This window comes from Rhipicephalus sanguineus, chromosome 4 (assembly GCF_013339695.2).
Source record: "Rhipicephalus sanguineus isolate Rsan-2018 chromosome 4, BIME_Rsan_1.4, whole genome shotgun sequence".
Lineage (NCBI taxonomy): Eukaryota > Metazoa > Arthropoda > Arachnida > Ixodida > Ixodidae > Rhipicephalus > Rhipicephalus sanguineus.
Genome location: NC_051179.1, coordinates 92,959,983 through 92,985,279, shown reverse-complemented (window position 1 = coordinate 92,985,279; position 25,297 = coordinate 92,959,983). Strand labels below are relative to the sequence as shown.

Below are 25,297 nucleotides of genomic sequence, written 5' to 3'. Positions count from 1 at the left end.
CTGTTGTCGTCTGGCTCTACATGAAAAATGCGAAGTTCATAATTACATACTGTACAACCACACAAAACAGAACAATGAAGTAGGGATGTGAACAGTTCTTGTCGTTTTTCGCTGCATTAGCATGAAATGTATTGTTCAAAATGATTGCTGGTTGCATACATCAAATCTGCATACTATCCTACATTTTTTTATCTATGCTGATGACGCGTTAAAAAGCTCGTTCCGGCAAACCAGCTTGTATCCTCGTTGTCGCATATAATTGCCTTTTGTGACACCAGTGCTGATGTTGATTGTGAACAACTGTTGTCAAGAAAAACGCATTCTTTATATTTAAACGCTTTGTTTGCATCATTTGGTTAATGATAACACAAATATGACAAAGACATAGACTAGGACGCTCTGTCAAAACCTGAGCAGCACTTTTCTTGCTTTCGATGAAGAAAACTGTTTCATAATGACATCAAAGTTCGTTTTTTCAGCTTCTTCTCTTTCCACACTCATTAGAGCAAGACCGAAAAGTCTGTCCTGGCCCACCACAAATAGGAAAATATCAATCAACTTGCTGAAGGACCTCTCACAACCAGCGATGGAAACTGCTATGGTTAACATTATCTGAATGGCGACGCGAAGGTTGGGGAATACGCTTTCATCTCCATACCCCACAATAAATTCCAGAATTAAGTTCTTCAGGTCCTGACACTTTCTGGTCAACCCGTCGTGAAAGCAACAGTCAGTAATCTAAGATCTCTTCATAGAGGTCCTGCGTGTTAACGTCACAACTGTAAAACTTGCCAAATGTGTAGCAATTTGTTTTTAGTTCGTTTTTGTCATTGCAGCACAGCTTGTTGACGTGCAGGAGAAAGCCGAACTTGGCATCGGTGTCCTGCAGGTGACATGATGCGATTTATTGACACGTCTTCAGGGAATGTCGACAGACGTCAAGAGTAGGGCGTCGGAGAAGCGACGTGCGTCAAGCAGCCAAAATCCGGGCAAGCGCGAGCTGGAGTCCCCTGCTACTATTGACACTGTGGCTTGCTTGCTTGCTAGCTTGCTCGTGTGCTTCGTCGTCGTCCTCTCTTCACTACACTCTCATCGATTTCAGAATGAAGACGCTCGAGCGTGGATTACATGACAGAGAACAAGCCTTCATCGAGTGACTCAGTCACTAGAGTTCCCCTTTTGCCATGAAAGTATTTTCCGAGATCTTTCATGTCTAAGGCAGCATCGTGGAAGCCCATTTTTGGATCTTGCAGCCTTTTTTGAACACGGTCTACGCGAACCAGTACCTTGCTCCAAAAGCCAAGCAGAATAAAAAAATGAAAACTTAACATCCGCTTGTGCAATAGTGTGGCATCACTACTCGTTTCGCTCGTTTCTTTGTCGTTATTTGTCATTTCCTGGATAACTTCACGTATCTCCTCAAGGTACCTACCAACTGGCTTCACCGCTTCCACCCTTGAACTCCATCTGTCTCAGACTCTGATTTGACAACAACAGGCACCGTGCATCTTTTAGTTTCTCCTAACGGTGCATTGAGTGAGAAAAAAACACGTAAAGTGCTTCGATAGTCCGAAAAAGGTCATCGCCATGGTGTCTTCTTTTGCAGCATGCACTCCAACCAAATTGAGCAAAGTGATTGTCGCAGTTTACAAAGATTGCCAGTTGGTTTTTTTTCCACTATTTTTTGACTGACACCACTTTTTTGTCCAGCCATCACGGCAGCTTTGCCGTAGCACTGTGACCGACTGTCCTGTAGGTCCATTTTGTCCTCTTCTAGCTTGCTTAGGATCACCTCAACGAAGCTCTCCGCATCTTTCTTCCTTACCTCGATAAAACCGAGGAAGGATTCCTCAACATTAACTGATTTCTTGTCGAAGTCAACTTCCACGTATTGCACAACCTCTGACATTTGCACACGGTGTGCCTGGTTGGATGTCGTGCCTAACATAATGCCATAATAATTGGCTTCACGGATTCTTGGCCTTACGTACGTTACAGAAACATGTGCCCGGAAACATGTTTATGTTGTTGGGCACATGTTGGTCGGACTCGACTCGGCGCCCCCTTCCAAATGGTGCCCAGGGCACTTGTACCCCCTTGCCCCACCCTAGTTACGCCACTGGTTCCAGCCAAGTCTAATAAATTTCATTGTCGGAGCATTTTGGCCAAGAAGGTAAGCCTTTGCAGATCTTCTATTTTTTATTTTTCAATGTTTCAGCCAATATTAAGTTTGGCAGCGGGTGCACTTTTGGCCCAAAAAATGTAAGCCGTGGTCGCCGGATACGAGTCAGTTCAACAAATTTCTTCATTATGTTATTGAAATTTGTTTTTTTGAAATTTGTTTTTTTCGTACTGCCACGTTATTTGAACTTGCTTGCGGCCCTTTTTCTGTAAAAATGAATCTTTTGACCTCTGTATACTTTCTATGAAATTGCCATGTTCAACTTAACGAAATTTCGACAGAGCGAAGTAAATTGCCAATTTTAATGACTTTGTTATATAGAGGCTTAACAGTATTGCATTTGGCTAAGTGCTCACATTGGAATATCTGACAAAATTTGCTGGCGGGGTTCAAGTTTTCAGCCTAAATCCAGTGGCATGAACCAATAAAAAAAAAAGAATGAACTAGCAGTTGTTACTAGAGCTCTGTGAATAGTAAAATTTTGGGTGCGAAGCGAATTCGAATATTGATGTGCGAGTGCGAATCGAATCGAATATTTTTCGAATATTTCTAGAATATTTTTCGAATACTTCTATATTTGCTATTTTTGTATTTTTTGCCTATCATAATCTGTTGTGTAATCAGGAACATTGTATTGCCTCTTTGTACTTAGAAACTTGTTCGTTATTATTTTTACCACTCCCCTCTGTAATGTCTGTTGACCCTGAGGGTAAAATAAATAAATAAATAAATAAATAAATAAATAAATAAGCGACATTGCAGAAAAAAAAAAGTTGGAGAGGATTTGTAAGCATATTCTTATGAGATAGCAAAATGAAAATGTTTCTTTTCGCTAGGTTGAGGCGCAATGTAGAGGCCGAATTGTATTTATGTTCATGATTTGCCGCAACCAAAATGTTGCCGACAACACTTTACACGTGAAGGGCAAAGATGCCATTTCCTCAGCCTCTCCTCCTCTTTCAACTTCTGTGGAAGCCCAACTGATGTGGCAGACAAGGGTGTGCTCCCTTCAAGTCCGGAGTTCCAAATCTGCCTCGTAGACGTCGATATATAAGAACATCTGAAATTTTAAATGCTAAAAAGCCTCGGCGTCCGATTTTTCGGACTTCCTGGCCAAATTTCAGGCCCAAAACAGCATTAATTGAGCCCCCACCTCTGCCACATCTTTCATATCCACGTTGGAACCAGCGTTTTCTTGAGTTAATACACTTGCGACGGTAGCAGAGCTTGAAAGGTAGCTTTGCCGCAATGCGGGGGTGTGATGAGGTGAAGCATATTGAAAATCTAGGGACCACTTCTAATTGGACATTGAATGTATCTTGGCTATGTTCGACCATAACGGAGCTTGAAAGGTAGCTTTGCTGCAATACGAGAGTGTAAGGAGGTGAAGCATATTAAAAAATCTGAAGGGGGCATTTTTAGTCGGACGTTGACTGTATTTGTTTTTGGGAAGTTCGAATAGTTCAAGTAGTAAAATTCCAGTGCGAATCGAATCGAATAGCAAACACTATTCGAAAAATATTCGAAATTTCGAATATTCGCACGCCCCTATTTGTTACACGTAAAGCTAGCTGACATCACACTATTGAGAAAATGTACCCGGATGGGGCACCTATGTGATTTCCTTTTTGCGTGGCATTGCAACGGCTATGGCTGGAGGTTATATATTTTTTTCTTTGGTTGCAATTGAATACATGGCTGTAAGTTGAGTTACCATGTTTCATGGATGCGCTAAAATGAAAGGCACTCAAAATATTTTCTCACCTCTGCTGTTGCTTGGACCAGCACTGCAACAGTGACTACGGGATCCATTTTTCGGGCAAAACTAGAATGTTTTTTTTGTAAATCTGAGCTTGCTCTGCGGCATTTGCTGGTTAGGGAACACTTATGAAACGTGGTGGTACTAGCACAATACACACATTTGTTCAAGGCACATATATTTACTAATGCTACACTATGCTATCTAGTACTTGGATGATGATGATGATGACAAACTTTATTTATGTACAGGCAAAGCTCCTGTGGTTTGCCTCGTAGGGGCCTTGCTGATGGTCGGGGCCCTTAGTCCAGGGCTCCGCTGGCTTTTGCCATCCGCTTTGCTCTCTGAACGAGTCTGATCTGGTCATCGAGGGCCGGGCTGGACAGCAGTGCCTCCCATTGCTCACATGAGGTGTTCATGTTGTGGTGTTTGAGGTTGTGTAGTGTGCACTCCCATGTAATGTGGTACAGGGTTGGTGTGGCCCCGCACCATGGGCATTCATCCCTGTAAGATGTGGGGTGCATGCGGTGTAGTGTGTGTAGGTTTTTGTAGGTTCCGGTTTGGAGTCTACGCCATGCAGTGGCCTCCTTCGTTGCAAGCTTTTGATGAGTTGGTGGATACCGTAGGCGTCGCCCTCTGTGGTAATTCAGTATTGTGGCATACTGGAGGTCAACTGGCTCCGGGTCTGCTGCAGTCGACGTAAGGAGCGCTCGGTTGTGTACGAAGCCTCGAGCTGCCCAGTCGGCATGCAGTACTTGGATGAGACAGCGATCACATGATCTTCACTTACACATATTCTAGGGCGTGGCCTGAATGAGACCATCCTAATGATAGTGCACCAAAACTGGCTCTTTTGACAATTTAATTTGTCTTGTAATTGAATTGGTTCAAAAGTATAAGAACAAGTGTAAAAGCCTAAATTGCTGCAGTCCCATCATTTAGAAGAAAGCTTTGCTAATAATTTAACACTGCCACTTCTAGTAACAACATCTCGATGTTCAGCTCATCGTACTCAATGCCAACACTACAAAGCTCAATTCCAATTAAGCCTGCTAAGTATTCACCATGAACATAAAATACACATTCCAGCAAAACATGCACACACCGAAAGGATTTCCTAATCGGCATTTCCAATGCAATATCGCTGTGAAAATCTAAAGAAAACATGTTCAGGCCTTTTAAAGAACAGGCCTGATGGATGCATGTGAAGTGCTAGATGGATTTTCCGCCACACCTACAGCGTTTACAAAGTGCGACTTGGTCTGTTTTTGATGTTTTGTTGACTTTGCTTAACCACTGTTTGGATCAGAATTGAATATGTTATCTTAGTACTGCTAGTAAGATTTCATCACCGCCAGCAACACATCCGCCCAAGGGTGCTTTCCATTCAATAATAGAAGGCAGTTAAAGCATACATCCAAATGTGAGCAGATCTTCCTGTCCACTGGCAGCAAACTGTAGCTCTAACCTTGGTGACCAAACTATGTAGTGGAAAGCCGAGTCTTTGGCTAATGAGCAATAATGTAACTCATAGGTTTCAATCATGGCTGCATACTGTCGAACTTGTGATGCACACAGAATTTTTGTCGAATTCATCATGTAAAATGCGCCAAGATGCTGGTCATACCCACTACTCTGTAGTGGAAGGTGTACGATTACAGTACCGGCCAGGCAAAACTTTTAACGTCGAAGCAGCGGTCACAACACTTATTGGTCCTGCCATCTGGCAGCAGTTTAGTACCACAGTCACAGCTTATGCACCAACAACAAGAGGCAGCAAGTTAGCTTTTGCATGTGTGTCTTGCCGTTGTCATACAGCAGTAGGACAAATGACAGGAGAGGTGGACATGGGGACAGACTTTGATCCTGTCGGTCAAGGGCGACACTGGAGGCACCCCTCACGTAGCCTTTGGAAGTCTACGCCTGGCAGCTTTGGCTCACTTCCATGCTTGGGCTCCGAGGCTACCCTCCGGCCGAGCCAAGTGTCCCTTGCGGAGCACCTGTTGCAGCAATGCTTCCAGCCGCGAAATGGGTCCGCTCGACGTCTTCACGAGCTGCTTGAGACGCGGAAAGTAGTCCTTGCAGAGCACGTGCAGGACCTTGCGGAACTGGCGGCCGTAGTCCCGTGCCAGCGCCCAGCCGGCCACCTCCAGGAAAGTGCAGATCAGCGTGGCCGCAAAGTCGGGGTCCTCGGTCGGCGTGTTCAGGTACATTGCCAGCCACTGCCAGCCGCGCTCCGGCCCCGGCGGCTGGCGCGACCTGTCGCCGTCTGCAGGCTTGTGCCACGGGGGCAGTGGCGTTTGCAGCAGGGCAGCGTACAGGCGCATGAGGCCCGTAATGCGCCTCAGGAACTGGCTCTCCGTCTCCAGGTTGTTTTCGGTGCACTTGTAGCCACACAACCTGCGTTAAAAGATGAAGAATTGACAGAAATCGTTGTCTAAGGAACATTCTTACAAGAATCTACAGATTTCGGGTAATCCATTTGCAGAACAGTTTAGTTTCGTCCCAACCTTCTACCGTAACAGCTTCAGGATGAGAAAGCCACAGCATAAAATTCCACAAAACCTGCAGCACTTGAGAATGAATGTTACTTTCTAGAAACTGCAAGAAGTAGAATTTTAATTTGAGAGGAGCTCAAGAAGTATAGCTTCACTTTACATCCCCCATGCGAGCTACTAAGGCTTGCTCAATCATGTTCCTTTTCATATCACAGAAAATTACAAAAACTGTACAAAAGCTCCCACAAATGTCCAAGAAATTTCACTTGCAGACAGCTGTGTTTCAATGCGAACATTCAAGCAACCCCCAATAAACAGATGTGCTATGCACAATATTAACACTGACAAGTGCATTCATCTGGTGTCAAAACTGCAACTAGAAGCAAGCGAAGTTTTCACTGACAGATACATTTGTGATTGGTTCACACAGCGCAAGGTAGGCAATTATCCAGACGGCAACTATACTACTACTCAACACCAGGGAAAGGGTCAGAGCATAGCGCTTTTTACTAGAGCTGTGCGAATAGCAAAATTTTGGGTGTGAAGCGAATTCGAATAATAAAGATTGAGTGCGAATAGAATCGAATAATTTCGAATAAGTTTCGAATATTTCTCAAACATTTTTCGAATAATTCGAAGTGAAATTACAGAAAAAGTTGCAGAGAATCCCTAAGTATGTTCTTACGAGATAGCAACATGAAAGTGTTCTTTTTGCTAGGTTGATGAAGCACTGCCGGGTGGTGTTTCATAGTTGTCTTATCAAGAATGAGGCAGTGTAGAGGCCGAATTATATTTATGTACATGATTTGGTGCAACCAAAGTGTTGCCGACAACACTTTACACGTGATAGGCAGAGATGCCATTTCCTCAGCCTCTCCTCCTCTTTCAACTTCTGTGGAAGGCCAACTGATGTGGCAGACAAGGGTGTGCTCCGTTCAAGTCCAAAGTTCCAAATTTGCCTCGTAGACGTCAATATATACGAACATCTGAAATTTTGGATGCTAAAAAACTTCGGCGTCCGATTTTTTGGACTTCCTGCCCGAATTTCAGGTCCAAAACAGCATGAACTGAGCCCCCAACTCTGCCACATCTTTCATCTCCATATTGGAACCAGCGTTTTCTTGAGTTAATACATTTGAGACCGTAGCGGAGCTTGAAAGGCAGCTTTGCCGCAATAGGGGGTGTGATGAGGTGAAGCATATTGAAAATCTGAAGGGGTCACTTTCAACCGGACGTTGACTGCATTTGTCTTTGGGAAGTTCGAATAGTTCGAATAGTAAAATTTCAGTGCGAATCGAATCGAATAGCAAACACTATTCGAAAAATATTCGAAAATTCGAATATTCGCACACCCCTACTTTTTACTAAAGGGAAGTGTGATGCTAGTGTCTATGGGAGCTGCAAGCATGGCAGTTTGGCCAGCATGGACAGGAAGAGTAGCACACGGATTTGCATGAACTTTGTCATTATTGCCTTCACACAGCTTTGTGACTTTGCAAAGTGGTTGCATTAAACAAAACACTGAGTTATAAATGAAATATGACATATCTTGTTCCCTGGCCACTTAGTTCATAGTTCTCAGGAAAAAGATACAGTAAAAAATGACCAATGATCAAGAGGGTAAAGAGGGCAGATGAGCACGATGTGCTGGTCAGTGTTCTCATTGATGTCTGTATTGAAGAGTATATTTTTCATAACCATAAATGCAATAATTTGTGATGACTATGTATGTACAGTGCTCATGGAATGAAATGCAACATCGAAACTAAGTATAGCAACTGGTACGAGCGATTGCTGGAGATAACCACGCCATGTTACTAAGAATCTAGCCACGAAAGGTTATGTTGGCTTTCATGTAAGTGTGCAAGCTGACCTCATGCTGATGTGACACAAACTAAAAATGGTGAAAACAAGAGTATCATGTGCATTATTGAGCCCTAAATTGACAGTTTTCATTCTGTGAGTGCCGTAGATCTTACTGCATTCTGCATTTGAAAATTAGGATTGCTAAGCATGATAAATGTAGATAAGGTGTAGTAAATATTGTCACAAGAACTTTTGAAGTTACCGGCACAAAAAACTACTACGATAAATGCCCATGTTACTACTAAACATCATTCCCACGCTAGCTGAAACATTGCAGCTTCAGAGTTCTCTTTAATATTTTAGCGGAGAACCTTACTGGCTATATGGCAGTCATGTCCCACGGCATGACAGGCAGCAATGACCAAAACTTCAATACTTTACCGAAATAAGAACTTCACACACGAAATAAAAAGGAATAATTTCTTTCTTTTACTTCCCCTACAGCCCATATCGTACTAACTTCATTGTACAGTGGAGGTGGCAACTTCATGCGTCAAGCGAACAACAGGGCCTGCCGACCACCCATCAGGCTGCACTTATCTGCTACGGCATGCTTATCGAGATGTAGACGTGAACCAACCTGAGGTATTCACTCTCCGAAGCGGCCATACTGCGGCTGAAGAAGACGGGCACCAGAGCAGGGCAGCGCATGTAGAAGTGTCCCAGCAGAAGGTCGCCCAGGTCGGGGTAGCGGCACCAGAGGCCCACTGCCAGTGCCGCCACGGGAAAGGCAGTCTCTTCATTGGACACAATCTGCTCTTCACCTTGCAGCTGGGAGAGAGGCAACAATGCAATGCTCAAACACTCAGCTGGTGCAGCTAATCACGTGCACGAAGCTAACAACGCTTTCAGGAGTGTGGGATGTCTGCCATCACTAAAGCAGCACTGATTCATGTACTGTTAGAAAACATGGATTCCAGGGCCAACAAAGGACTCATGACTGCAAGCATCTATGTAAATGAATGGGGTATACAAACAAGAAATAAAGCCTTTGTCACCAACACCTTTGGTTCAGCTTTCATCAATTTTACTGAGCAAGCAGAAAAAATTTGTGGGATGGTAAACGAAGGAGCAAACGCAGTTTTGTGGAGGAGAACAGCAGCACGAAGGAGCCCGCTTGGCCAAGGGTGCCCAGTAACTCATTAATCTGCCTGCACCCACAGAACGCCGTGTTTACTACTTGTATGGATTATCAATAATTCAAAAGAGCTGCATTACTGTCACATCGTGTCTACATGGCTTGCTCAGTGTTCATTCCAGCTACACTGCAGTGACTTAGTATTCCTCGGAAAGTTGCACGGTGCTTATTATCAGCGGTAAAACCCACAATTTCATGATCTGAGCGTTATTACTTTTTAAAGTGGACGTGGCTCAGCGGCAAACACGAACATAACCTTACTCAGCCAATGCAATCGCACTTCAGGGATCTTCCAACACAAGCATCGATTGACATTTGTTCCACATGCAAGTTATGCAGTACACTCAAAAGCACCAATAATGAACGGCAGAGATAATGAACCAATACCTTATATAGTAAAAAAAAAAAGAAAAGAATAATGCTTATTCATGATTAACTCCTGTTATTGGCACATTTGATGCATCCAACAACGAGATGCAGCGCCCCACCTAAGGGTTTTGACTTGGCTGCTTACCTACGTGCCTGCAGTGGAGTGCGTGTGTGGCCCCATGCTGTCAATGCTCAATGATAAACCACCAGCAACAATTAAATGCCTGTAGTTGCTACAGTGTCTCCCAACATTTCCCCTTTGATAGAGAAGACAGACTGGCTTCGAAATGCAAGGCTGCCATTCAATTTTGGCCAGTGAGTGCTTTTTCGGCACTCACTTAATTGGCTCACAGTCTATGCGGAAGACACACTTCCCTCACGGACACAACTGGTGGACTGCCAAACCAAAATGGACAAAAACTAAAATTAAATGCAGATTTATCAGTGGTGGAGCCCTTATTACATTAAAAAGTTATTATGCATTGCTAAGTTAAAAGCTGCCTTCAACAGCTCACGACAACGTTAAGGTGAAATGCCCATTAGAAAAGTTTCTGCATCCATGATGTTAATGAAAACATGCACAAATACTTACCACAAATATGTATTACTACGAATAACATCCCCTATACTTTTCCTTGGCTTGATTGTCTGTTAGTTCTCATTAACGTTGTGTCTAACGAAGAAAACGAGCCCTTAAATTCCCCTTCTTTCGTACATCCATGATGCTATTAAAAAAATGTGCTGGAATGTGAAAGTGAATGAATGGTATTTCCATTCTTCGACATGAGAATACCTGACAGACTTTCATTTCATTAAAAGCTGGTCAGACGACTGCAGAAGCGCAGTGCAATAATGTAGGCTCCAAACGCGCCGGCCACTCACCACAATCTTCTCGGCAAGCTTGTCGAGGCAGAAGCGCAGTGCCAGTGGATGGGAGCTGGTGGAGATCGTGCGGGGACCCGCCTTGAAGGACTTGCCCGAGAGCACGGCGCTCAGCTGCTCCAACTTCTCCGTTATCGAGCTCGAAGTGGACAATGCGTTCACAGGGATCGTGACTGCCTTCAGAAGGTCAAAGCAGTACTTCTTTTGCTGGTTCAGGCACGGGGGTGAAAAAAAGGAAGAGAAAAGAGAGAAGACGTGGGTATAAACATACAGTCGGCTCTGGCTAACAGAGACAAAGTGTTGCCTCTCAACAGAGCAAAGTGTCTTCGCTAGATGTCAAATCTTATGTCCTCAAGAAAAGCCCTAATGCTATAAATGCTATAAGAAAAATATGCAGCCAATCCTGTCACTGCACATATTGTTAGTGAACCGGCAAATGGCAGAGAGTGCTTACTGAAGAGGAGCTTTGTGAATTTGACCCCAGGCCACACAAATGACTGGTCAGTAATGTTCATGTGTTTTCTGAACATCCAATAACAGCGCAGGAACTGTGTCAGACAAAATGGAGTGCCTTGGATTCATTTAGGCTCTTCCCGGTTCTTGTAACTTGTACATAAAACTCGCTTGGTACAGAGTCATTTTTGCATTTTCCCACCACTGAACTGTGGCCATCATGTCCGGGAAGCAAACCTACGCTTCATGTTCACCATTAAAAAGGTGGGGTATTGCACTGAAACTCATCCACTGAAGAAGGCACTGCTCAGGACTGCATTACCAATGTGAATGGGACAAGCAACACGGGTATACGTACATGATGGGCACACGACATAGACCGACTCTGCTAAAATAACTCCTGTAGAGCGCGCATACATAAGCATGGAAACATTCTTTTAGAAAGAGTGAATTGTATGTGCAACTTACGAATATTGTCCCACTCCTAACTTTCTAAGAGCATGTAACAACTGTCATTGCCACTTCAAGTATATAAAAAAATTTATGAATACTGATTGCTTTGCTTTTAGCTATTCATGGGTGCTATGAAAATAACTGAATTGAATTGATGCTAAAGAAATCAGAAGCATAGCAAGGCTTGCTACATATGCCTAAATTTTCAAAGAGCACTTCAAGTAAGAAGTGTTCTCCAATCTAGCATTGTGGACAACCTTTGTACTGTTTTTCGTGCACCCACACCTTTTGTGATATCCCGCAAGGGGTCTTTAGGCTAATACAAGTGAAAGAATGAATGAATGCCACATGTTTTAAAAAGCCTGAAACTTATAGTCCGAGCTTTAATAATGAAATGCAACCACGTGCATGTTCCCTTAAGGAAGGAAGAAGCATACTAGAACCCCTGTAACTGGAATCCACTTTCTCAGAGAAGCTGAGCAGCTTCACAGCTTCTATAGACCGCAGAAGCCTTGGAATAATCAAGCCTGGCAGTGACACACTTGGTAGGTATGATTCAAGGCATCACATTTTAGCCTCTAACAAGAAAGCTCACAATGCCTGTGAATGAATCGGAGCAGGACAACCGTAATGTCCCAAACCACTATACAGCTGTTAAGTAGCCGTAAAGTTTGTACCCAAATTAACGGAACCGCAACAGTATATGTAGGGCTATGAAGAGTTGAAATGACTCTCAACTAAAGGTACAGACAACTTATGATAAACAAGCGGTCAGTTTCTACAGTGCCAGTCAGCCAACTTTTCCTCAGCTAAGTGACACCTTTTCTTTAGCCTGTGAACGCCTTTTTTTGCACGTCAAACTGCTGCAGCCACTCGTGAAATCCTACTTACGAATAGCGTGCTGTACTGACCCATCGGCAATGACTTGGGTGCGAGAACATATGGTACTATAAACAAGTGAAGAGATAAAGGCATACAGTAATTTTCTGCTGATCAACTTGATGATCACACGAAGAATAGAAATTAGCGAGTAGGGACAACAATACTTAAAGGGACAGTTAAGAGAAAAGTGATTTTTCTCATATTAGTAAACTACTCTTTCACAATTCCAAAATAACCATGCTTGCCATGAGAAGACACTTGGTAAGCGAGAAAATTCTCAAAAAGAAAATGTGGGTGGCGACGCCACCTTGACATTTCCGCACCAAACGTCATGACGTCATAGATTTTGACGGCATCTGCTAGGTCCCCTTTAGTTCCCAGTCAGTAAAAATGAAGTACATTGTCCTCTGAGGGGGCTGTAGACTTTTCAGGATATTTTGTTGAGTCAATGTTGCCAAAGTACAAAACTCACACTTTAAAATCCATGACGTCACATGAGGAGATTTCGGCACGAAATTTGAAAGTGAAACTGTGAGCTTGATTTTCTCCTCTATTAATAAACCTATGATGGTGAAATTATCGACATTAGAGTTCTCAGAGTACAATTTGTCAAGCTAAACCGATTCATTGTTTCACTTTAGTGTCCTTTTAATGGGAACTTATAGCAAGCAATTCAAATATATAACATGGGAGGCTTCGGGAACACCTTTACAATGTATCAAAAGCAGTGAATGGTCATTTAGGTGTTGACTCATGCAGTTGCTGGCCTCAGTATGAGTGAGTAGTGCGAGGTTTTGGCTACACATAGTAAACAAATTACATGGAAAATGACTGAAGCCCAGAAAGTAACAAACGTATGAAGGAAAGATTGCTCAGTGAGCCTGCTGTAGGGCTTTGCGAAAAAGAAAGTACCAACTTGTCCGAAAAACCGTTGACCCCGTGAGATTACCATGACCATGCTTGTTTATTTACACAGAAAACCTTCAAAACAAGCAAACCTTTGTGTTTTCACATCTTTTTTTTTTCTTATTTGCGATGATGTTTTTGGGTGTATATAAGTGTGCACACAGCACTAAAGAAATAACTTGTAAGTCAGTGCACTGTGTGGTGTCTTCAATTGCCTAAACTTCCGTCCACATCCAGAGCGCAGTTGCCCGTTGAAATGTGCGCAACCAACTAGCCAATGTTTCCACTTTAATTTACTGAGTGCAGCCAACGGACTTAAAAAAACATTATTCAATGTCGTGCACTTAACTGTGCATCTCGCCAATAAATGATTTCTTTTCAGTGAATGAATCAGTATGTTGCACAAAATGCCAGCCAGCCTCCGACACCTCCCACCAAACAATAAGTGAATAGTATCAACAATCAACATAAACTCCAGAATTCCCAAATGCTATGCAACACGAAGAAAAATGAAAATAATTTGATAATTATTATTCCTAACATAGAAATAACGTTCGCAGCAAATAACGACAGGAGTTATAATCTAGTTCACATATTCATCATTTGACAAGTGGTCTGCTGAACTGTAAAAAAAAAAGCAAGCTCTGCTTTAGCGCATCAAAAACGCTACCATGAGCTTCGTGTTATGTTCCCCGCACATAAATTCCCACACTGAGGTAACAAATTTGGTCTACAAGAAATAATACGGGCACCTTTTGAGGTTACATGTCTGGCTACACAATCCTTTTGCTTAGTTCAGAATAGTAATCCTGTTGATTTTCTATTTGTCCACTCTTTGTGCCATATTCCCCAAATTCCTGAATTTGTAGTAGCGTTGCTTTCCAGATAAGACTGTTCATCAATTCTTCTTCTTCTTCTACGTATTATTTATTATTACTGTTATTATTATAATTATTATTCTTCCTTAGTGTCAATCAGACGTACTGGCCAAATGATATTCTGACAGCTGAGATGTCTTATGTTGAGCACCATGCCCATAATTTGGATCCCGTCTCCAAATCGAGAAAGGTCGTTTGTCAATCGCAGCCTCCCACAACAATGCACTTTGCAGTGATGGAAGCAGTGGCACTCGTAAACCTACTGAAGTGGCGTGGCAATAATTTGTCACACATATGAAGGATGCCTAAACACTTTTTAAGCCACGAAGAATGCGCAACAGAAAGCCGAACCTTACCGCTCTTCAACGAGAGAATCGAGCGACATCTGCAAAAGCAAGCATCACAGCCACTAAAGAACGAGAGAGAAGCGTGAAAATTGAAAGGTTGTCGGTGGACATCCTCTCGGAAAACAAGCTTGTTGTACTGTGGCAATGAGAAAGCCACCACAGAAAAGATGGAGGCAAGCTGTAATCACCCCCTCTGCTGTTTCTTTACTGCACTTCAGCACTAGTGAAGCACATTAAAAATCTACAAAAGCATTTCATAAGCCACTTGAATGCCTACTGTTTGAAGGAAAGCAGTGTGCTCGCCAGAAAAACCCTGCTGTGACCTTCTCTTGATTTATTCATTACCTTCATGGATGTCTTAATCTAATCCCACTGTGAAGCAGTAATTTACCACGAACTGCCATGCTGCTAAGTCTATTTAAAGCGACAAACAAGAAGTGATAACTTCGTGGTCTTGCTGCAGCTTTATTTGACAGTATATATTAATTCTCAAGACAGCAATGCCTTGCATAGGATACAAACTGCAAACACAAAAGCAACTCAATAATAATAATAATAATAATAATAATAATAATAATAATAATAATAATAATAATAATAATAATAATAATAATAATAATAATAATAATAATAATAATCAATCAATCAATCAATCAATCAATCATTTATTTAACGTGCCCAGGAACAACCGTGAGGTCTTTGTGCAGGCGCACGCAAAAATAAAATCAATAAAAATAAACAATACAATACAGACAGTCTTCAGAAATAAAAAGAGCAAAAACACGTAGACAAAGAGAAATGAACACTAAAGGGGAGGAGTAAAATAAGACAATATGAGAAATATTGAAGGGGAATAAAAAATTAGATTGCACATATACAACTATGCGGAAAGACGGAGAAGGGAAGACTTTGTACACTGTGCCATACTATGTCAAAACAGTGCAAAGCTCGGATAAAAACAGTGATTGTGGACTATGAAAACGTCAAGATCAAGAAAATTAATATTATAAAGACTTTGTATTCTGTGAACGGTAGAGTGTTGGAAGAAGCAGGCGGGTACATGAAACGGTCTGTTCTCTCTGGTTAACTTACGCGGAATTCGAAAATTAACACAATTGAGAAGTACAGGGCAGGATATGAAACCGTGGACTAGCTTGTAGAGAAATAAGAGATCAGAACGATTTCGTCGGCAGTGAAGTGATGGCAGTGATAATGACTCAGCAGTATTTGAACGAGATCCAGAGTCATTTTTAGCAAAGCGATGGTTATATATGCTGAGGAATTTTTTCTGGACTCGTTCAATGGTGTTACCGCTGGATTGAGCAATGCCATTCCATATCACGGACGCATACTCAAGTTGCGGAAGACATATTGCCGTGTACAATTTGTGTAGGGCCATGGGAGACCTGAATTCTCGAGATATTCTACAAACACATCCGAGAGAACGAAGGCCCCGCATAGCAGCACGCTTAACGTGAGAAGAAAAGTTTAACGCGCTGTCAACAACAACACCAAGATCACTGATTTCATAAACCTTGCATAACGGCACAGAATTGACAAAGTATTGAAATGACACGCTAGATGTTTTGCGAGTGATAGACATGAATTTTGTCTTTGCGGTATTTAGAGAAAGGTTATTGCCGTTGCACCATTCGGAAAAAGAACACAAATCTGACTGCAACAAGCGACAGTCGTTAACTGAATGAATTTCCTTAAATATCTTGATGTCATCGGCATACAAGAGGAAAGAAGAATTACGAATGGCAAAAGAAACATCATTAACGTAAATTAAAAATAGGAGTGGGCCTAATACCGACCCTTGAGGGACCCCACTAGTCACTTTATACAAAGAAGAGGTTTGGCCATTTACGGCAACATAACAAGATCTATTGAGCAGATAGCTGTGCAAGAGATTCACAATCGACAAGTCAACGTCAAAGTTCGCAAGTTTAACCATAATCAGTGTGTGGCTGACTACGTCAAAAGCCTTGCTCAGGTCACAGTAGATTACGTCTAATAATAATAATAATAATAATAATAATAATAATAATAATAATAATAATAATAATAATAATAATAATAATAATAAAGTAATAATAATAATAATAATAATAATAATAATAATAATAATAATAATAATGACAACAACAGGATGCTGCTGGCATTCTGATTAATAATGTAAACAGGTTTTCAGCATGATAACTTCATGTTAAGTGGGCATACAGTGCTTAGGTAGGGTCCCGCTGTCCCCGATATGCCTCAAACAATGAGATGCTAATGCCAGCTTCAATAAAAGTTGCGTGCAACAAAATGCAAAATAAATGCACGAGTTTTCTTGAACGGAGAACAGAGATTACTTTGCATCCTTGATAATTATTACACTGCAAGCATTTCATCCCTCCCTACACTGTGTGGCATGTGCCGTAATTATGAAGTTGATGCTGAGATACAAATTTTAAATTCTCTGTTCTTCAATATTGGTGACCGGTGCCTGCATTCTGTATTCGTTCTGCATACAACTGCTCGTTCTTATAAACAACAATTCTGTTGTGTGCAATGCTCCTGCCTTAATGGGTATCACGATAAACGTCCTCACGCTACTGTACATCGTACATATGCTGTAATGACCAGTCAAACGTTATCTTCTCAGAAATCTAAATTCATTTGCAAAAAGTTTGAATGAGATGTACATGGGCAATAGATATCTCTACAAAACAACATCTCAAGCTCATAACTCTACTGTGCCTAACCAAATATGGGGCCAGTGAAACACAAGGTCATTAAAGAGAAAGAAAAAGCACCTCTGCAAGTTTATATAGAAAGGATGGTGTTCAGTTTCATTTCAGCGAGATGCCAGCAAAATATAGGCACAGGCTCATCTCAGTTTTGTTACCAAAAGAGCGAGTGCCGTAGACAAAAGCTTCCATCTTACTGCTTTGTCCTGGGTGAGCTCCTTGTAAGAGGCCTGCCACTGTTCCAGTCTGTCCAAAATGTCGGCGTGCCTTTTCAGCTGGCTGGTCTCCACACGGCCCATGCTTCCTGCAGCTGACAGCCGAGAAATGCTCGATCACGCTTACCGTCGCATTAGGAAGTTGCAACATTCAATTTAGGCTTCTGGATCCAGGTTGGTAGACGGCTTTTCCTAACATAACGCGATGAGATGGATGGGCAGTGAAGATCCACCACAGGCATCCATCAAAGGCAAGCATGTTAGATTCATCCAAGACATACAGTGAGTGGTGTGGCTATGCAGGGCTTTAGGCTTAGTGCTACGGCGAGCAAACCGAAGCTGCCTTCTGATGTTATTTGAGTTATCAGAAACCAGTTGTGGCATCATTATTACACTTTATACGGCATCACCCAGGCCTTGTTTTAATCCAAACGATGACAACTGTGACTGTTGTTGGGTCACCATCAACGTGGTGAGACTGGGGACATCCTGGCACAGTCAACATTGTGGCAACATTGACTTCATGTGACTTTCAGCTCACACAGCTCTGTGTATTGAGTGCAGATGTTGTCAAGCAATTAATGACTGAACTTTTGCTGAAATTTTGGCCAACGCTGCTCAATGCGTATATCAGCCATAGAAAATTACAGAAAATTACTATCTGTGCTTCTAAAATAAGGGTGCCGTCTAGCAGTAGCTAGAGCACGTTGGCTGCCTCAAGCAAGGAGCTTTTAACAAGGTAGATTGTTTGTTGAAGGGGACTTGTGGCAGTCTTAGAATGCTGAAAACGAAACCTGTTAAGATGGTGGGCAATGCTATCATGAGCGCCAGAGCGAGCGTTTGCTATTTATTCTAGTACAGTAAAGCTATGCTACTGCGTAACAAAATTGCATCCCACATAGAAATTCCTTCACTACCTACGTACTATATTTCCAGTAAGCACACATTCTTTACATTCAGATATGAGTGAGAAACATTTAAGACTTACTTCACGATATCACACAATTTATTATAACATTGGCATTTGCTAATACAGTTTAATAACTACTACATGGAGCAAGTTGCCCAAACTATGCAAATGGGCAGTTCAGGTGCACGAATGAAACAGTCACAAAATATGAAAAAGAAACTTAACATTGTAACACTGCACAGCCTAGAATAAAACGAAGCTGTTAGATGAGCAAGCCTAGTGGAAATTACAATCAAAGCCTTTACAACAAAGTGCTCGGGGTGTTCAGAGGGCTTTGTCATAAGGGTCACTTCATTGTGGAGGTCGCATGCCCTAACGGTTGCAATACAGCCAAGATCTTAGACATCATTCACTGCACCAGTAATTTCACGGTAGATGCGTTCATTACAGAGGCGTACGACTTCAAATACCTCCACTTACCTGGCGATGGTTCTGGCGACTGAGTATTGTGGCCTGCTTCCTGAACGCGCGTCTCGACGTCATTGGTCGTATTTTCAACGGCCTTCGGCTGCTCCTGCTTCTGCAGTGCCATTCCTTTCTTGGTGGCTTGCTCTGCATTTGTCAATGGCAGTTGATGAGTCAGCAATGCCACCACACACGCTTCAACAATTATTGTGGGCGAAAGTTACATGCAAATAGGTTTAATGCTTGGGGAATTTAACATTAAAGGACCCCTGACAGCGAAGGTCTTGTTTGCGACTTTTTTACTGTAATATGTAGCTTTGTGTCTGCTAATCCCGAAATTGAATCGTAAATGCTCTCACGCATTGTATACTTAATGCTAGTGTCGTTAATTGAGAACGATTTTGTGTCAGTCCGAAATGCCGCCTAAATACCATAAGAAACTAGCGCCCACAGCGGGGGGGGGGGGGGGGCACCCACGATCACGAGCGCTCAGGCTTTGGTGTCGTTGAAAGCGCATTTTTCAAATTGGGGCCCCACGCACCGTAAAGAATGATACAATGCGGGTGTGTTCGTATTTAAAATGCAAAATGTATGACCTTTTATTAGTTATTAATTATTCATTTCCTTCTTTTTATCTTAGGGGCACTACTGGACAACTCGTGCACGCTTCTTGCTCGTAATAAGACTTCCAATGCTCAGGCATTAAAAAAAAATAACGAAGAACAGCCTCACCAACGTCGGCAACGACTGAGTGGACCAGGGTGTTGAGCTGGGTGGCAAAGTCCAGGACGCGACGGAGGTCCTCTCGCGAGACAGCGGTGAGCGCGCCAAAGGCTGCCACCTGCCGGGCCATGCGGTCCAGCAGGCCCCGGTGTTCGTCGACGGGTGTCGCGAGGAACGAGGCGAACGCGCACTCCCCGAGGGCCTTTCGCACCGATGCCAACGTGGACTCCATCTCCTTGCACTGGCAGCGCAGGGACTCCGCTCGCTGCTTTGACTCGGCCTCCCTGCACGACAGTAAGCGGCTGAGCTGGGTGCAGATCATTGAAAAAGCACAAAGAGGCACACTCGCTACCCATGTAAACATCCACACTAGTTACACCAGCCAAGATGTCCGCTTGTGGGTGCGTGTATGTGTGGCTGCAAGTCGCCCATCTGTGCAAAAAGACATTAACTCATATGTGTTTCAAACTAGGCCAACAGCAAAGTCTTTCGAAGCAACATGCAGGCTTAGAAGAAATCGGCTCCTACTATTGCACACTCCTAAGGAGAATTCACACTCCTAAGGTGAACTTCACTGCACGTTCCACTCCCATGCCACCACGTAAGCGGGCCTGCTTACGTGGTGGCATGGGGATGGAACGCGGCGTGACGTTCACTGACATAGAACCAGTAAATACACTTAAAAAGAGTTTGAAGATTGTGCTTGAGAATTACACGCTTTTGAGCACTCGCTGCACATCCCAGGGGCATGTCACACACTTGTGACAAGGTATTCCTTGGATTTGGTACCTTGCTACTGGAACATTAGTGACAATATTCACAAATCGAACAAGCTCACGAGGACGGTACAACTGACCTTTTCTTCTCTTCCTCTTCCTCCTGCTTTTGTCTCAGCTCAGCTTCCTTAATTTTGTTCCTCAGGTGCTGTAAGGAGAACACACAAACGAGTGAATGCAGCTGTGAACACGAGAAAAATAAGGCAGCTGCCGACGTGTGCGTAGAAACTTACCCGAACGTGGCTCTGGTGATGCTCCCGTGCCTTTTGACTTTTCTCTGCAAGTTCTCGAAGCCTAGAGAGAACATGAAAGTCATTATTTGTGAAGCACTGCACAAACAGTGCAAGTACTTTCGTAGACCTGCCATGAAATACATCACATCCTGTGGTGTACAGTTATCCTGACTAAAAAGAAGGGGCATCAGGCTGTGTCTATTGTAACTCGCTTAGGCAAACTAAAGAGTGCACCCACACAAGCTTCATCAAAATGTGCCTTCACTTTCTCAAAGTAACTTGCTATGATGATTTGCACACATGTTCGCAAAGAAGCTTTGCTAAATGATCGGACAAGATCGGAATGCTGTCCTTAGGCGCTACGTACATTCTATCAACACGTGAAGTTATACACCATACAACACATACATATACAGCTGCGGCAATTTCATCCACTGCAAATGCATAGACAAGCATAAAAAAATGTTGGCGAGAGTATTTTACCCCCCCCCAACACACACACACATCTGAACTTGAACATCAAGAAAAAGGACCAAGCTTCCAGACGTCTAAAAACAACTTTTGTGGACTGTAAACAGCACCCACTATGGGGCAAAAGAAGTAGCCTAACCCTATCCCCATACCCTTCTTCACAAAGCCGAGCTTCAAACACCACACCATGCTTTTTATGCAGACCAAAATTTGAAAACACACCAAGCTTACACAAACGAAATTCTTGAGGAAACTTTCAGAATTGTGGCAAGCGTGCCGTGCATCTGAACACATTTTTTTGCATGCTGGATGTTCATAAAGGAGTACTGGCACAAAATTTTGAAGCCAAGATAACTTGTGAGATAGGTTAGTGTGGACATGCACACATCATCTACAAAACAGCAATGGCCAATATAGCCTAGAACCAGGCCCGTAGCCCCGAATTTTTTTTGGGAGGCTGAAGACCTTGGCTATTTCAGAAAAATACCAATTTTTATTACGTAAACACCCCCCCACATCAGAATTTCGTGGGGGGGGGGGGTCCTAGGGCACTGCCCCTGGCTACGGGCCTGCCTAGAACATGCTTAAAATCAATTTTAAACTGTGTGCCATGCAACTCAGCGTGAAATGGAGCACCTCACAACATCAGTATAAACTTGGTTTTGATGTCAACCAACAACCACTTATGTCACGAGTTTGTGCTGACAGCCATGCTCCTTGCACGTGCTCTCTGTTGCAGTACTCAACGCGGTGTTAATATGCACATGATACTACATGCATAACTGTTGTCTCTACTCATGTGGCCAGCTGTGTTTCCAAAAAAAAGAATACCCTAGGTGTGCCTCTCTCTCGGTGCTCTCTGAAACTGTGACTAAGCGCTATAGAAACATCTGCAAACAATTAAAACATTGTGCGCTTGAGCAAACGAGGTCTCCAGCTGTGACAAGTGGGTCATTAGCTATACTTACTGCAACAGAAAAAACAAGATGCAACATTTTTGTGTCAGCATGCTTGGTAAGGTGTGCACCTCATTAAACTTAGATGTTGGAATGCTTTTAGTACTTATATTTGTGCACTGTACATGTGCACTGCACTGACATCACTCGTGCGTGCACAGGTGTGTGCTCGTGTGGGCGATGTCATGGTGGAAGCCGGATTGTCCAGCCATTTGCAAACCTGTCGTGTTAGCTAAATAAACGCTGTTTTCACATTTAAAGAAGTCACTGTGAGATAAGAAGAGGGTACGTACCCTTCGAGGTACTCCTGGTTGAGCCTGTCTAACTGCATCTGGTACTCTAGTGTCTGGTTCTGCTCAATCAACATTAGGTGCTTTCTGGCCTGCTCCTCCCACCGGTGGTTGTGCTGCTCATACTGAGCAATCCGCTTCCGCATCGCCTCCTGCAAGGATTCGTGCAACATGAATAATAGAGAACTTTATCAATATGTTGAACTGTGATGGTGGCTCTATACTTGAAGTATAATAACAAGAAACTGCAAAATGAAAGCAAATCAAACATCACAAAAACCTCCTTCGCACATATTAAATCAATAAATTTCGTTAGGGCAGTGCTTGTAAAACAAGGAGACTCACTTATTCATGCAATATTGTACAGGTAAAATTAAGAAAAACAACCAAACTCAAACATGTTCATGCAAGTGAGGATTCTAAATTTTTTTCCTTAAGTAAAAGGCACAAGTGCATCGACACAAGCAAACAAAACAGAGATTGTGCGGTTTCTTATGTGGTGAAACATTTTCCTTCTAAATGGTCACACTTACAGAGTTACGTTCCTTCCATAAACCCTCTTGAAATTTATGGGCACCTTTTCAAAACTTCGTCTGGCATTGCTTACTCAACACAAAGCCAGTGCCCTGATGCTACAGCTATCAATGCACATTGCAGAAAAGGGCCTACGCATACTCGCGCATTCAGCAGCACAATCTCATATGCTCTGTGGCTCGCAAGGTGATTAATCTAGGACAATGTAACCCCGGTCGTTAATGCCAATCTCAAAGCTAATTCCCCGCTGGATGAATAAGAGCAATATTACAGACAAACACCACCTTGAGCATGATAAGACGATTATATGTAATGTTTTATGGCACAAGTACCAGTTGTGGCCAAAGAGTGCCAAGACAAAGTAAATTCTGCAAGCGATGATATGAGCAGTGACATCTGCTCATATCATGTAAGGGATGATACGAGCAGTGATATGAGTTATGCTGTACAGCATAACAGACTATATATGAAAGGGTAGGTAGAGAGCAATTACCCTGACGCTGTTGAGTCTTTCTTCCTCGTACTGGTGTATGGAGACGTCGAAGTCCGAGCCGCTCACGTACGCATACAGGTCCTGTGCGTCGTCGCTTTTCGGCGATTGCGTGTCCGAGGCCAACTCGCCGGAACTTTGGTCGCTCGGAGTGACGTCCAGCGATTCAAGACCGTCAACGGCATCTTTCTGCTCGGCGTCATATTGAAACAGTGTCGGCAACAGCCTCGCGTCGAAGTGCAGCACGGGCTTGCTTGGAAGAACATCCTGCGATGTCAAGGTGCCACAGGATGTCGAACGAAAGAGAATTTTTAAGGACTCGTTTTTCTTGTTTGATACAACGTCAATGAAAAACAACAGATAGTGAAGCCGGTGAAGGTATAGGGAACGCTAATTGTACTGTTTTTAACTGTATTGTAGTGATTATGGTATAAATGTGAGGAAAGTAAAGTGGACGAAAGGACAACTTGCCGCCGGCAAGGAGCGAACCTGCGACATTCGGATAACGCGCCCGATGCTCTACCAATTGAGCTACGGCAGCGCTCGTCCTCTCGTCCACTTTAATTTCTTCACGTCTATATTATAATTACTACGATACAGTTAAAAACAGTACACTTAACGTCCCCTACTTCCTTGGCTTCATTATCTGCTGGTTTTCACACAGGATGTCAGAGTGTCACTGTCTGACAGGAAACATGTCGCAAAGGCAAACACGTTTCTACGGCTTCGGTGCATCGCGCGAGCACGGTCAAGCGCGAAGGACGCGTTATTATTCGCCAACATGCATCACAAAAGTGTACGCTTCCAAAGGCTCACCTTCCAATAATTTTTCGACGGCCAGTGATTTTCGTAGACTAGCTTTCCTTTACTGCTTTCTCGAAGCGCTGCCAGGACTGCCTCCGTAGAGGCCTCATGGCGCGTACCGTAAGATAAGTAATCCATTTTAAATTGAGAATCAACGCTGATATAAACAATTATTGACCATTTAAACGCGAGAACCGACAGGCCGGCCGAGACCCCGCAGATGTTGACACTCAAAAACGGATAGAATTGACTTTGGATACACAGTTAAGCAAGCCAACGAGCCAGTTTCGGTTTCGGTTTTCAAGCGGACGTTTTAAAGGTGGGGGGTATTTGAACGGCGCAACCGGTTTTCTCATCAACCACTGCACCGAAATTGATGTGCTTTGTTCACAGAAACTTATAAAATACAGGGACTGTCGTAAGTGGATTTTTCGTCAAGTTTACAGCTCTGTCGCATCTGAAGCTGATAGAATTTTGATGAATTGAGTAGGACCCTTTCAAGCAACGTATATTTCGGTGCAAAGCTTCAGATTTGTAAGCAAAAGCTTTTACTTTTCGTGTGCAAACAGCGTCCGCAAGCAATAAATATGCAAGTTAAAATTAATGAAATAATACAACGCACGATAAATTGCTTTGCTATTGTCCTACGATACTGCATGTCTCTGATCGTTTTTCCTAGCAGATAATGGGTCATCAACACTTGGTTGATATATCATTTGCGGTCCGGGCATACAGCACCGGGCTGTGCTGAAAACCTCTTCAAAAAATCCATTATCCTTTAAAATTAAACTCAGTAAATTAACACACGTTTTTGGTATATTCGGTGCATGAAAAGACGAGGCGCATACAAGTGATATGAACAGGCGCGTCAAAGTCCAACTCAAGTCATATACAGTGAAATTTATATATATGTTTCACTGAAACCATTAGATAAAACGTATCATCCGAAAATGGTATTATCCAAAGTATATCTCCAATCAAAAGGCATCAAAGTAGGTGTTTGCAGTGACAAACTTTTCAATGTCCGTAGAAAAGTTATTCAGGAAGTTGAAAAAAGAAGCTGCGGTGTCCTCAACTTCTTG

The 25,297-nt window shown here is 42.9% G+C and overlaps 1 protein-coding gene across 1 annotated transcript; it reads right to left on the bottom strand.

Moving 5' to 3' along the window:
* Nucleotides 1-4,699: 4,699 nt before the first annotated feature.
* On the bottom strand, nt 4,700-24,436 carry LOC119390444 (mRNA export factor GLE1). The gene is made up of 11 exons (XM_037658065.2): nt 24,228-24,436; nt 23,415-23,678; nt 22,391-22,539; nt 20,671-20,731; nt 20,518-20,585; nt 19,671-19,945; nt 18,954-19,085; nt 17,546-17,658; nt 10,695-10,901; nt 8,886-9,076; nt 4,700-6,341 (listed from the first exon to the last, which is right to left on the bottom strand). The coding sequence occupies exons 1-11, from the start codon at nt 24,351-24,353 to the stop codon at nt 5,879-5,881; spliced, it is 2,049 nt and encodes a 682-aa protein (XP_037513993.1). The 5' UTR covers nt 24,354-24,436; the 3' UTR covers nt 4,700-5,878.
* Between the last annotated feature and the right edge of the window lie 861 nt (nt 24,437-25,297).

Coding starts and splice junctions, on each gene's coding strand:
- LOC119390444 (XM_037658065.2), bottom strand. CDS start 24,353: ATGGATTACTTATCTTACGGTACGCGCCATGAGGCCTCTACGGAGGCA. Junction 22,540..23,414: donor AAAGACTCAACAGCGTCAGG/GTAATTGCTCTC, acceptor GAATCCTTGCAG/GAGGCGATGCGGAAGCGGAT. Junction 9,077..10,694: donor AGCTTGCCGAGAAGATTGTG/GTGAGTGGCCGG, acceptor CCTCTCTCCCAG/CTGCAAGGTGAAGAGCAGAT.